The following is a 14,264-nucleotide window of genomic DNA, read 5'->3' as shown; positions in this document are numbered from 1 at the left end:
GGGGTTTCTCTCCCTTCTGCATTTTCTCTGAAGAGGTTCTTGGGGAGAAAATTCCAGGATCGAGATTTAGCACCTCACATTACGGCGATAAAAACGGCGCCTTTAGTCAAATAAAAAGGAGACCCGCGAGCGTACGTGACCGCCCGGCCCACGAGCACCAGCGGCTCGGTCTCCGCCTGCGGCCCTCGGCCCAGCCGAGCAGGCCCACGCGGGCCTTGGGCGGCGGGCCCACCCTCCACAACCCGGGGTGCGGCCTGCGACGGGCGGTGACCGAGGGCGGCGGCGGCGGCGCCCACCTGGGCCGGGGCGGGCACCTGCGGGAGCGGCGGAGGTGCCAGACCTGGGGTCCGCCCGCTGGGCTCTCCCTCGTCGCCCACCAGCGCCCGCGCCTCACCTGCGGGCTGTCCTCCAGCGTCTCCTCGATGGGCAGTTTGTCGATCCCCGGCATCGTGGCGGAGGGAGGGCGGCGGCAGGAGACGCAGCGGCCGCCCACAGCTCCCCGCGCCGGCCCACCAGCCGCAGCTGACCCCGGCCCGCCCTCTCCGGCTGGCGCGGCCGCCGTCCCCGCCCGCACCGCCTTCAGACGCCGAGCGGCCGTGAGGGAAATCCCGCCCCCTCGGCCTCTCTGCCCCGCCTCCCGGCGCGTCCATTGGCTCCCGGGGACGCCCATCCGCTCTGCTGCGGTGGACTGGAGGTTCCCGTGCGGCGCGAGGCTCTCCCGTGAGCGCGGGCGTCGGAAGCGGCGGAGGTGGCAGTGGCTGCCCTGGGATGGCCTTCTCTGCACGCGCGTGTTTGTATCTAAATCGCAGGAGACTGTCTCTTCCTCAGCTTGCTGGCGCGAGGAGCCGGAGCCTCGAGTTAGGGCCACACGGGGGAATTTGGGGCGGGTTGGCTTTTCCCGCAACATATTTTGTCAGAGACGTTGGAAAAAGCCCTACTGCTGGCGCCTTTTAGTTTCCTCAGATTATAATGTTCCCAACTCCGCTCGAAGCATCCAGTCTTAATCCGCTCCAGCAGAATGGTGCTAACTCAGATGTCTGAGATCCGCAGCTGTGTCAATAGGGCTTTCTGGCAAACTTGTGAACGTAGCCTCGAAATTATTTTTCTGGACACTTGAATATCAGTATATTCAGTTGAAAACATGTGATTTTGTTGCCAGTTTAACAGTTCCTACCTGGCCTCCCAAGATCAGTCCTTCAGGAAAATAACACTGGTTAATTATGTTAGTAACTAATTGGCATTTCTGTTTCATCAAAAAGTTTTGGAAGCTTTAAATAGTTTTAGCTTCTAATTTTACAATAAAGTGAAGCTCAAAGTTGGGAATTTGACCGGATGAGGGCTACAAGCCCATCCTTTCCTCCTCCCTCTTCATCTTTCCCGGCCTCTCACCCTGGCTGGTTTATGTCTCTGTATAGTTGCAGGCTTTCATCATTATACAGAGAAAATAACAAAAGTAGTGTCTTCTAAACATCTAGCCATTAATTCCACCAATCCATTCCATTTTCATTCAAGAAATACCCAGAGATGCAGGGTAAAGATTATTAGCTGCCTGGTTCCACAGATACATGGGAACAAATCCAGAATAGTGGTAGCACAAATCCAAATACAGTAACAAATAGAAGTTATATATTTTAAACGAAAATAGTAGATTTTCCCATGATCTCTTGAAGGAAAGATAAAATTATATTTTTAAAGTTTTGTTGGGTAGACTTGCATTTTAGTTTTACGGAATTATTTTTAGTGTTATAATCTTTAGAAGTTCTCCCCTTAGATTGTTTTATCAGCTAGTCTCGCTCTCTCGAAGAGTTCTTTAGTTTTTGAGGAAGTTGATTTGGAGGCAGTTCTTACAATGAGTTAAGGGTTCCCAGTGTGTTACAGGTTCTTTTTCCTTGATACCTTGTTTCTACGCTGCCAGGAAGAACACCATGCACCCCATCTCTAAAGAAGGAAGACTTTCAAGGTAAGTGACTTCCTGATTGAACTGAGTTAGATTTTAAATGGAGAAGAAAGGTTGTGACAACTGTTAAGAATCAGGAGTGAGGAGTGTAAACAATGTATAAGAAAAAAAAAAAAAAAAAAAAGGCCAGGCGCTGTGGCTCACGCCTGTAATCCCAGCACTTTGGGAGGCCGTGGCAGGTGGATCACCTGAGGTCAGGAGTTCAAGACCAGCCTGCCCAACATGGTGAAACCCACTCTCTACTAACAATACAAAAATTAGCTGGGCGTGGTGGCGTGCCTGTAGTCCCAGCTACTGGAGGGCGGCTGAGGCTGGAGACTCAATTGAAGCCGGGAGGCCCAGGGGCAGTGAGCCGAGATCACGCCACTGCACTCCGGCGTCGGCGACAGAGCAAAACTCCGTCTCAAAAAAAAAAAAAATTAACTTGGCCAAACCAAATAATTCGAATGAAAAATTCTATTAGGTATCTGAACTATCTGGGTGCGGTATTGTTAAGTTAAATGATTTCCTTCTTAGTATGTTATGCACATCTAAACTGTGTTTCTGTAAAGGATTCTCAAGAGGCCATTATATTATGGCAGAATGGCAAGGAATTCTTGCCAGACTCAGTTGGTTAAAAAATAAAACAGGCTGGACACGGTGGGGCTCACGCCTGTAATCCCAGCACTTTGGGAGGCTGAGGCAGGCGGATCATGAGGTCAAGAGATCAAGACCATCCTGGCCAATCTGGTGAAACCCCGTCTCTACCAAAAATACAAAAATTAGCTGGGCATGGTAGCGCACGCCTGTATTCCCAGCTCTTCGGAAGGCTGAGACAGGAGAATTGCTTTAACCCAGGAGGTGGAGGTTGCAGTGAGCCAAGACTGCACTCCAGCCTGGGCGACAGCGTGAGACTGCATCTCAAAAACAAAAAATAAATAAATAAAAATGAAAAAATAAAAAACAAAAACAGGTTCACATTCATTTGGATGGAGAGGTAGGTTTAGTCAAATCTAGTTTTAACCTGTTTGTACTAGAATCCAGTTTGAGCCTTCCATTTGGATTCTCTAGCTTTAGGCCACTGTATACCCTGCTCATCCAAAAATATGGTTGTATTTCCTATGTTAAAACATCTCCAAAGCTGCAGAATTCATAGTCATTTTTGATAACCAGTTTAATAAGCCTAAGTTTTGCGCAGTTAACCAAACTCAGTTCATTTTAAGCCAGTTTTCTTTTATACAGGAAATGAGGCTTGTTCAGAGAATGCCTTAGGGGTTACTGGAGACTCATCTGTGGGTAGTAGAGTAAAAACTTTGGGCAACTGGTTAATTTTATGGAAGGCAAGTCAGGATTAAACAGCATCCACCAAAGATTTCTTTGAGACGTTTCACATCTATCCCTTGAGACATTTCACACGTATAATTTACAACAAAAGGACATACAGTCTTGTAAATAGAGTTGTTAATTATTAGTCTCCTAAAATTATATTTGGTCTTATAATTAGGTTTTTACATGATACTCCTTGAAGTTCTCGTCTGTGATCGGTAATAGGAAAGAATCCAATAACCCAAGTGATGCTGGTTCTTTACTTTTAAAAATTATCCCTTTAGGTCAGTGGTTTCCAAACTTCATGCACACATAAAAATCATCTGGGAAGGTTGTTAGAATACAGATTCCTGAGAGAGTTGGGACGTACGGCTTCGGAGCAGGAATCTTCATTGTGCCAGTGACTAAAAAGAGAATTAAATATGGGTGATGTTGAGAAAGGCAAGAAGATTTTTATTATGAAGTGTTCCCAGTGCCACACCATTGAAAAGGGAGGCAAGCACAAGCCTGGGCCAAATCTCCATGGTCTCTTCGGGCAGAAGACAGGTCAGGCCACTGGTTACTCTTACACACTCGCCAATAAGAACAAAGGCATCACCTGGGGAGAGGATACACTGATGGAGGATTTGGAGAATCCCAAGAAGTACATCCCTGGAACAAAAATGATCTTCGCTGGCATTAAGAAGAAGGAAGAAAGGGCAGACTTGATAGCTTATCTCAAAAAAGCTACTAATGAATAATAGGCCACATTTTATTTATTACAAAACAAATGTCTCATGACTTTTTTATGTGTACCATACTTTAATAGATCTCATACACCAGAACTCAGATCATGAGTGACTGACAGAATATTTTGTTGGGCAGTCCTGATTTAAAACTAAGACTGGCTTGTGGTTAAATGAATGTGTTCAGTTTCTGAATTTTAATAGTAATTCCAATTCGGTAAATGCTATCACTGTTTACCCCTTCTAAAGATAATGATTAGACTTCGTTAGTAATGTTCAACTTTTCACAAAGATGGTGAGTGCCATCTTAAAACTTATTGGAGATTAGTTTTATATTTAGATTTATATAACTGGTTTGTGAATATATTTAAATACTGGGGAAATTCCTTCACTGTCTCAGAACCAAGCAAGATTCACCTGTGTTTTGTGTTCATTTGCCTCTTAAAGGCAAGGGTTGAAGATAAATAAGGTAGCAATATCTAGAGTTTTGGCCTTAACTATGCCAATCTAATTATAATTCCCTGTATTTAAAATGGTTCCTTTTACTTATTGAAAGGCATTTTAGTGTGGTTTATGTGTAATATTAAAGATTATTCAACACTTCTCACATCTTATAGATCTATAAGGTCACATGCTTTTAAAATAGTAGCAATTAAACTTCACTCTTGAATTCTTTACAATCTAAGTCAAACTAAGTTATAATTTAGGACTGTCTTTAAACAGCCATTCAGAAACTTATAAAACTGTAGAACTGTGTATTTGTGATTGGGAATGGTGCTTTTGCCAACTTAAAGGGATTAAAGTAGCAGAGATATACACAAATTTTAAAATTATGTGTGATCACAAGACTAAAGATAATTAAAAAGAAAACCACACACACACACACACACACACACACACACACAAAGAATACAGATTCCTGAGCCCTGCTGGAAGATTTTGGTGTAGTAGGTCAGAGTCAGGGCTGGGAATCTCTGCAGTTAAGTCTGAAGCGGGTAATCCACAAACCACATGAGGAAAAACTCTATCCAAGATGGAGAATGATCATTTCCCTTTCCTAGATCACTTTGTATTTAAAATTTTTTTTTAAAGAGTCAGGTGGGCACAGTCGCTCATGCATGTAATCCTAGTACTTTGGGAGGTCAAGGTGGGAGGATTGCTTAAGCTCTGGAGTTTGAGACTAGCCTGGGCAACACAGAGACACCATCTCTACAAAAAAAAAACAAAACTGAAATTAAATTAAAATTTTAAAAAATAGGCCGAGCATAGTGGCTTATGCCTGTAATCCCAGCACTTTGGGAGGCTGAGGCGGGTGGACCACCTGAGGTCAGGAGTGTGAGACCAGGCTGGCCAACATAGTGAAACCCCATCTCTACAAAAATTAGCCAGATGTGGTGGCAGGTTCCTGTAATCCCAGCTACTCGGGAGGCTGAGGCAGGAGAATCGCTTGAACCTGGGAGGCGGAGGTTGCAGTGAGCTGAGATCACACCACTGCACTCCAACCTGGGTGACAGCGAGACTCAGTCTAAAGAAAAAAAAAAATTAACAAAAAATAAAGGGTCAAGCAAACATTTAGAAAAGGAATACTGGGTTCCAGGTGAGGATAGTGAGAGGGACATCATTTCCAGGCTAACAAGCCTGGAAACCACCTACTCACAGATATCCTCTGAAAGACTCCATCAGTTTAAAATTCTGGGAAATCCATACTCCTTTTAAAGAGTGTAATGTATAATGCAAAAAATTCTGGTTGTTACTAGTAAATCACTCCTTAGTAGGACTAACTTTAACAGATAATTCAATTATTTTCTTAATAACAGCTGAGATAAAGCAGATTCAGGAAATAGCAGATTTCAAGAAAATTTGGGAACTTGAGTCATTTAATCTATTTTAAAACATTAGCACCAGTAGCAGAGTAGGGGGAAGCTTTGGACAATCGGAGGGTAGAACAAAAAGTTCTGAGGAATGGGTTGCAAAAAGAGGTGGGAGGGCAGTAAGGACCAACTGGTTCTTCATTATGCCACTGCAAACTAGCTTCTGCCTTTGACCTTGACCTTGATGTCACTTTTACTCATTGCCACAGCATCCTTAGAATGGGGGACAATTCTGCAGCTTCAACTTTCTTGACTGTAAAAAGAAAAAACAAAATTCTAGGAAAATTGTATATGCTTTTGTTTATCTATGGTTGTCTTGATTCCTTTTTAGAATAACACCTTAATTAATTTGTTTGACCAGGCCAAGAACTTTAACACAAAATAGCATCATTCCCCTTCTGTGGGGAAGTAGATGAGAACATGGTTATGAGCTCATGGGCTTGGGCTGTAATTTAAATTCTGGCTCCACTGTTTAGTAGCTCTGTGATTGAAGTCAAGTTATTTAACTTCTCTGTTTCTCCATTCTGTCATCCAAAAAGTGGAGCTTAATACTAGAGAACCTACATTAATAGGGTTGTTAAGATGATTAATGAACTTTTACAGTAGCTCCTAGCACAATAAGTATTCAGTAAATATGAACTAATTATCTTTTTCATTATCAACTATTAAATGTTAAAACATTTTAATGCTTTTAAGGAAGTTTTTTTGGTCTCTATCATATTTTTTAAAAAACCAATATTTTTTAAATCAGAAGATTGGGCTCATTACCTTAGAGAATTCTGATGCTATTTTAAATAACATTAGTTACCCTTGCTAATGTTTTATCACTTTGATTTGGGGGTTTTTGAGGCCAAAACCAAAATTTCGAAATCAATAAATATGTACTTTGAAATTCTGGAGGAAAAGTGTAGCAAAACAATTACCAAAAGAGCCAATGTTATTGCCATTTTGAGGTTTTTGAGAGTTTTTTTTGTTTTTCTTTTCTTTTCTTTTTTTTTGGTGAGTGGTGAGTGGGTAGAGGTGCCCCAAAGTTAAAAGAAGACTTTCATGATGCTTTCCCCACATGGGAATTCTGGAAGGAACAGTCAAATCATTGGGGACAAAATTGTTCATAGGCTGGGGGCAGTGGCTCACACCTGCAATCCCAAAATTTTGGGAGGCTGAGGTGGGAGGATCGCTTGAGCCCAGGAATTTGAGACTAACCTGGGCAACATAGTGAGACAGTGTCTCTACAAAAAAATTTTAAAATTAGCCAGGTGTGGTGGCACATGCCTGTAGTCCCAGCTACTCAGGAGGCTGAGGTGGGAGGATTGCTTGAGCCCAGGAGGTCAAAGCTGCAGTGAGCCATGATCTTGCCACTACACTCCAGCCTGGGTGACAGCGAGACCCTGTCTCAAAAAACAAAAAAAAATGCTTTTAGGGAAATTAATATGTCCTGTGCCTGTTTAATCATTGAAAACATTTTAATATTTTCAGAGCCATAGAGGGCAGTGAAAAACAAAGTAGCAGAATTGATTTTACCAGTACTATTTATCCCATGGCTAATGCAAATAAGACTCTCAGGGTTAATTCACACATGCTTCCAAGACCACTAGATGGCGCCAATTATTTAGGATTCAGACTACCTCGAGGAACAGCTGTCTTCATTCAACAAATATTTATTAAATAATGAACAAAACAATAAAAATCTCTGTCATTGTGGAGCTACAGGTTAGTAGATATGGTGGGAAGAAAGACAATAAAACATAAACATAGTAGTCTTAGAAGTATAGCATATTGGCCATATTGGCCGGGCGCAGTGGCTCATGTGTGTAATCCCAGCACTTTGGGAGGCCGAGGTAGGTGGATCACGAGGTCAGGAGTTCGAGACCAGCCTTGCCAATATGGTGAAACCCCATCTCTACTAAAAATACAAAAATTAGCTGGGCATGGTGGCACACGACTGTAGTCCTAGCTGCTTGGGAAGCTGAAGCAGGAGAATCGCTAGAACGTGGGAGGCGGAGTTTGTTGTGCCACTGCACTCCAGCCTGGGTGAAAGAGCGAGACTTCATCTCAAAATAAATAAATAGATAAATAAGAAGTATAGCACATTACAGCTGCAAGGCTGTAGTGAGCTATGATTGCACCCCTGTACTCCAGCCTGGGCAAACCTTATCTTATATAGTAAAATAAAGAATAGTAAGTTAGAATGTCGTAAGTGCTATAGAAAATAGAGTAGCAAAGGCCAGGCACAGCAGCTCATGCTTGTAATCCCAGCACTTTGGGAGGCTGAGGTGGGAGGATGGCTTGAGCCCAAGAGTTCAAGACCAGCCTGAGCAACATGACAAGAACCCATCTTTACAAAAAAAATGTTTTAATTGGCTGAGTATGGTGGTATGTACCAATAGTCCCAGCTACTTGGGAGGCTGAGGTGGGAGGATCGCTTGAGCTGGAGAGTTGGAGGCTGCATTGAGCCATGGAGTAGAGGCTACACTCCAGCATGGGTGACAGAGCAAGGCCTTGTCTCAAAAAAAAAGACAGAAAAAAAAAGAGTAGGGAAAACAGAGCCGGGGCAGCTGCAGTTTTAAACAGGTTCTTCAGAATGAGCTTCATTAAGAAAGTAACACGTGAACAAAAGCTTGGAGTGGCTGGAATGAGCCCTGGGGATGTCTAGGGAGCAAACATTCCAGAAAGAGAGACCAACAGGGCAGAAGCCGTCACCCCTAAGGTAAGAGTGGCCTGGCCTAGTTCAAGAATTGCACAGAGCCCAAGATGACAGGAGAAGAGCAAGCCAGGGGAAAGCCTGAGGGGTAAAGGAAGGGAGAGGAGGCCACATCAGGCAAAGTCTTGTTCCCTCTATGAGGACTTTGGCTCTTACCCTAATTTTGGACAAAAACACCTTTAATAAAGGCAGCGAGCCGGGCGCGGTGGCTCACGCCTGTAATTCCAGCACTTTGGGAGGCCGAGGCGGGCGGATCACGAGGTCAGGAGATCGAGACCATCCTGGCTAACACGGTGAAACCCCGTCTCTACTAAAAATACAAAAAAATTAGCCGGGCGTGGTGGCGGGCGCCTGTAGTCCCAGCTATTCGGGAAGCTGAGGCAGGAGAATGGCGTGAACCCGGGAGGTGGAGCTTGTAGTGAGCCGAGATTGTGCCACTGCAACCCAGCCTGGGCAACAGAGCAAGACTCCGTCTCAAAAAAAATAAAAAAAAATAAAAAAAAAAAAAATAAAGGCAGCGATTTGAAACAAATGTTGGGGAAACTGGAGAATTGGTGGTATACTAAATAATAAAATATGGGTGGCCAAATGCGGTGGTTCTTGCCTGTAATCCCAGCACTTTGGGAGGCCAAGGTGGGTGGATCATTTGAAGTCAGGAGTTCAAGACTAGCCTGGCCAATATGATGAAACCCTGTCTCCACTAAAAATACAAAAATTAGATGGGCAGTGGTGGTGGGCGCCTGTAATCCCAGCTACTCAGGAGGCTGAGGCAGGAGAATCGCTTGAGCCTGGGAGGCAGAGGTTGCAGTGAGCCAAGATCACACCGCTGCACTCCATCCTGGGCGACAGAGTGAGACTCTGTGTCAGAACAAAATAAATAAATAAATGGCAAATTAACTTTGTCTTAAGTAAACTCAATCATTTACAAGATCCTTTGATTTAAAGGGAAAAAGACTACATTAGTGATTTAGCTTAATCACATTCATTATAGACAGGACCAAAAGCAATGTCTTAAGACAATGTTTTTAAAAAGTCATAAAATATGACTTCATGCTCTACTGCAGGGCTACAGTAAGCAAAACAGCATGGTATTGGTACAAAAATAGGTATATAGACCAATGGAACAGAGTAGAGAGCCCAGAAATAAGGCTGCACACCTACGACCATCTGATCTCCAACAAAGCTGACGAAAACAAGCAATAGGGAAAGGACTCTCTATTTAATAAATGGTGCTGGGCTATCTGACAAGCCATATATTGAAGACTGAAACTGGACGCCTTTTTTACACCATATACAAAAATCAATTAAAGATGGATTGAAGATTTAAATGTAAAACCCAAAATTACAAAAACCCTGGAAGAAAACCTAGGCATACCTTTCTGGACATAGGATCAGGCAAAGATTTCATGATGAAAATGCCAAAAGCAATTGCAACAAAAGCAAATTTGATGAATGGGATCTCACTAAACTTAAGAGCTTCTGCACAGCAAAATAAACTATCAGCAGAGTAAACAGACAACCTACAGAATGGGAGAAAATTTTTGGAAACTGCATCTGACAAAGGTCTAATATTCAGCATCTATAAGAAACTTAAACAAATTTACAAGGAAAAAACAACCCTATTAAAAAGTGGGCAAAGGAGGCCGCGCACTGTGGCTCACCCCTGTAATCCCAGCACTTTGGGAGGCCGAGGCGGGTGGATCACGAGGTCAGGAGATCAAGACATCCTGGCTAACACGGTGAAACCCTGTCTGTACTAAAAATACAAAAAATTAGCTGGGCATGGTGGCAGGCACCTGTAGTCCCAGCTACTCGGGAGGCTGAGGCAGGAGAATGGCATGAACCCGGGAGGTGGAGCTTGCAGTGAGCCAAGACCGTGACACTGCACTCCAGCCTGTGCGACAGAGTGAGACTCCTTCACAAAAAAAAAAAAAAAAAGTGGGCAAAGGACATGAACAGACACTTTTCAGAAGAAGTCATGCATGTGGCCTACAAGCATAAGAAAAATAGCCCAGTATCACTGATCATTAGAGAAAAATGCAAATAAAAACCACAATGAGATACCATCTATAGGGAACTGTAGGCCATCATCATTAGCAAAGTAATGCAGGAACAGAAAACCAAATACCACATGTTCTCACTCACAATTGGAGCTAAATGATGAGAATACATAGACACAAAGAGGGGAACAACAGTCAGAATGGCTACTATTAAAAAGTAAAAAGATAACACATGCTGTGAGTTTGCAGAGAAAAGGGAACACTTATACACTATTGGTGGGAGTGTAAATTAGTTCAGCCATTGTGGAAAGCAGTGTGATAATTCCTCCAAGAGCTAAAAACAGAACTACCATTCAACTCAGCAATCATATTACTGGGTACAAACCCAACGTAATATAAATCATTCTACCATAAAGATACATGCATGTGAATGGTCACTGCAGCACTGTTCACAATAGCAAAGACATGGAATCAACCTAAGTGCCCATCAATGGTAGACTGGATAAAGAAAATTTGGTACATGTACACCATGGAATACTATGCAGCCATAAAAAAGAGAGTAAGATTGGCTGGGCATGGTGGCTTACGTCTGTAATCCCAGCACTTTGGGAGGCTGAGGCAGGCAGATCACCTGAGGTCAGGAGTTCAAGACCAGCCTGGCCAACATGGCAAAACCCATCTCAACTAAAAATACAAAAATTAGCTGGGCATGATGGCGGGTGCCTGTCATCCCAGCTACTTGGGAGGCTGAGGAAGGACAATCACTTGAACCCAGGAGGTGGAGGTTGCAGTGAGCTGAGATCATGCTACTGCACTCCAGCCTGGGCAAAAGAGTGAGACTCCATCTCAAAAAAAAAAAAAAAAAAAAAAAAGAGAGAATGAGATCATGTCCTTTCCAAACATGGATAGAGCTGTAGGCCATCATCATTAGCAAACTAATGCAGGAATAGAAAACCAAATACCACATGTTCTCACTTAAAAATGGGAGCTAAATGATGAGAATACATAGACACAAAGAGGCAACAACAGACACTGGGGCCTGCTTGAGGGTGAAGGTTGGAAAGAGGAAGAGGATCAGAAAAAAATAACTATTGAGTACTAGGCTTAGTACCTGGGAGATGAAATGATCTGTACAAGAAACCTCCATGACACAGGTTTAACTATGTAACAAACCTACATGTGTATCCCTGAACCAAAAATAAATGCTAAAAAATAAATACAGATGGGTTTATAGTTTTTCCTCTTCCCTTTCTGAATACTAATGCAGCCTTAAAGCCATTAGGTGCGGTCAGGTAAAGTAGGAGTAGATGCAAAGTGGAGAAGTCACGGGGGCCCAGAGAGGGGTGTTGGAGTCCAGGCTGTGTGAGGGGGACATCCCCACAGAGGAGTGGCCTGGTGTGAGGTTTCAGAGCCTGTGCAAGGTGAGGAGGCATCTGTGGAGGGGGTTGTCAGAGCACAAGGATGGTAAAGAGGGTGTTTGGTGGCAGGATGTTGAAACAAAAGTGGGGTGAAGAGGGCACCTGCATGAGAGTGCAGTTTGGAGCCCAAGCATGATGAGGAGGGCTTTTGCATGAGGTGGGAGTTTGGTGCAGGATTTCAGAACCCAAGGGGTGAGGGAAGTACCCATAAAGGAGGGAAGCCTTGGTGCAGTGTCTCAGAGCCCTATACCTCAGAGCAAGGTGAAAATAGCATTCATTTGGAGCATGGCTAGGTCTGGGGTGTCAGAGCCCAAGTAGGAAGAGAAGGGCTTTTTAGGAAAGCACCTAGCACTACCACAGGGGATTGGTCCTCAAGTGAGGTAAGGAAGCCATCTCTGTGAGTAAGAGGTGATGGCAATGAAAGTTTGGTTATATACATGGGACAGATCAAGTAAGTAAATATATTGAAGATAATGGAAGCCAGGTTTCTCACTGTCAAAGGGATTACAAATATGGAAAGGGAGAAAATTGGAATGAACCCTCTGGTGCTGGATTGGAATTAAAGTATCCATGTGAACTCACAGATTTCAGTAAATATATGGAAATAAATATATATTTAAATGTGTATATGAATCATATGCATGTGTTTCCTAGCTCTTCCACTGAGAGGGCCTAGAAGCAGAGATGCCCCAATGGCAATGAACACAAATATGTCCCAGATTTTGCCCTCTAAACACCATTCTCCACTAAAAAAGCTTGGAGGGCTCCTTGGAGGAATGGCTTATCCTAGGTCCCTGGAAGAAGAAAAGAACAAGATGTACCTGGGACATCTTGTTGTGCCAGAAATTAGAAAGTGTTCAAAAATGATGTCAGATTTGAAGGGGACTCCCATTGGCCAAATCTGGGGAAATTTGAACGTCACAATAAATAATGAGATTATAATCTATTAAAATAGGAAACTGTGAGTCCATACTGATATAAATAAATGATATAAATAATTCAAAAATTTGATGAGAAACAGTATTTACATAGGCTTAAAGTACCTCCTCCACACAAAATAGTATATTATGAAGGGGAAAAGAGTAACTTTACAGTGGAGAAACCTGGTAGACACCATCTTAATCAAAATTAAATATCACCAGTAATGGGACATATCAAAATCATGTGCTACCTGATTGGAAATAATGAGAACACAGCATTACTTCTGTGACATTCCTACCAAAGATGCTTAACCTGAACCTAGTCACGAGGAAACATCAGACATAACCTTATTTTTTATTTTTTGAGACAGTCTTACTCTCACCTTGCCTGGAGTGCAGTGACACGATCAAAGCTCACTGCAGCCTTGACCTCCTGGGCTCAGGTGATCCTCCCACCTCAGCCTCCCAGGTAACTGGGACTACAGATGCACATCACCATGCCTTGCTAATTTGTTGTGGTTTTTGTAGGGATGAGGTCTCCCTCTTTTCCCAGGCTGATCTCTGACTGCTGGGCTCAAGTGATCTGCCCGCCTCAGCCTGCGGCCTCCCAAAGTGCTGGCATTACAGGTGTGAGCCAACGTGCCCAGCCCAGATAACCTTAAATGAAGGACATTCTACAAAGTAGCTGACTGTAATCTTCAAAAAGCGTCCAGGTCATGAAGGTCAAGAAAATACTGAGGATCTGTTGCTGACTGAATGAGACTTAAGAGACACGATTGAAGACAATGTGTGATTCTGAACTGGATTATTTTACTGTGAAGGATGTTATTTGGGGCAATGAATGAACTTGAATGGGGTTTGATGATTACATGGTAGTGATATAACCAGTGTTACTTTCTTGATTTTGATGGTTTGATTGTGATTATATAGGAGGAAATCCTTGTTTGCAGGAAAAACACTATTCAGGGTTGATGGGGCATCATGTCAGCAACTACTCTAAATGGTTGGAGAGAGAGGTTTTTGTACTGTACTTGCAACTTTTAAGTAAGTTTGAAATTGTTTCAAAATTAAATCAAAAACATTACAAATTAAAACCAGGTACATAGCTGTAATCATGAATAGACCATTGAACATGATACATTGCTAAATTGTTTATTTTTGCCTTAACATTTTTCTGTGTGTGTGTGTTTTTGTTTTGTTTTGTTTTTGTCTGTTTGTTTTTTGAGACAGAGTCTCGCTGTGTCGCCCAGGCTGGAGTGCAATGGCGCCACCTTGGCTCACTGCAACCTCTGCCTCCCGGGTTCAAGCGATTCTCCTGCCTCAGCCTCCTGAGTAGCTGGGATTACAGGCGCCTGCCACCACACCTG

At 43.1% G+C, this 14,264-nt stretch overlaps 3 protein-coding genes across 9 annotated transcripts in view; 2 read left to right on the top strand and 1 right to left on the bottom strand.

The window, feature by feature from the left end:
• APPL1 (adaptor protein, phosphotyrosine interacting with PH domain and leucine zipper 1) overlaps positions 1–608 on the bottom strand; it is a 51,852-nt gene extending 51,244 nt beyond the window's left edge. For 2 of the 3 annotated variants that reach the window (XM_033210196.1, XM_033210197.1), the window contains exon 1: positions 395–608. In XM_033210196.1, the coding sequence (XP_033066087.1) occupies positions 395–448 (54 nt within the window). In that variant the 5' untranslated portion in view covers positions 449–608. The remainder of the gene's footprint in view (positions 1–394) is intronic. The other variant, XM_033210198.1, reaches the window with a different exon arrangement.
• A 74-nt stretch (positions 609–682) lies between these two features.
• Positions 683–14,264, top strand: part of HESX1 (HESX homeobox 1) — a 28,509-nt gene continuing 14,927 nt past the window's right edge. Inside the window, exons 1-2 of one of the 2 annotated variants that reach the window (XM_033210202.1) lie at positions 683–748; positions 1,916–1,960. The gene's annotated coding sequence lies outside the window, so the exon portion shown is untranslated. Of the gene's footprint in view, positions 791–1,915; positions 1,961–14,264 lie in introns of both variants that reach the window. The other variant, XM_033210201.1, reaches the window with a different exon arrangement.
• LOC117083033 (cytochrome c-like) lies at positions 722–4,870 on the top strand. Of its 4 annotated transcripts, none has more exons than XM_033210204.1 (3): positions 722–794; positions 1,916–1,960; positions 3,547–4,870. In XM_033210204.1, exon 3 carries the CDS (start codon positions 3,685–3,687, stop codon positions 4,000–4,002), a length of 318 nt encoding a protein of 105 aa, XP_033066095.1. In that variant the 5' UTR covers positions 722–794; positions 1,916–1,960; positions 3,547–3,684; the 3' UTR covers positions 4,003–4,870. The 4 variants fall into 4 exon arrangements, with proteins under 4 accessions (XP_033066095.1, XP_033066097.1, XP_033066094.1 ...); XM_033210206.1 differs by having other exon boundaries at positions 734–748; XM_033210203.1 differs by lacking the exon at positions 722–794 and adding an exon at positions 815–857.

Source organism: Trachypithecus francoisi, unplaced genomic scaffold (assembly GCF_009764315.1).
Source record: "Trachypithecus francoisi isolate TF-2019V2 unplaced genomic scaffold, Tfra_2.0 Lachesis_group0, whole genome shotgun sequence".
Classification (NCBI taxonomy): domain Eukaryota; kingdom Metazoa; phylum Chordata; class Mammalia; order Primates; family Cercopithecidae; genus Trachypithecus; species Trachypithecus francoisi.
Note: the sequence above shows the minus strand (reverse complement) of the source record. Positions and strands in the feature narration are given on the sequence as shown.

Bases quoted from the DNA above. Each gene is read 5' to 3' on its own strand.
- LOC117083033 (XM_033210204.1), top strand. From the start codon at position 3,685: ATGGGTGATGTTGAGAAAGGCAAGAAGATTTTTATTATGAAGTGTTCC.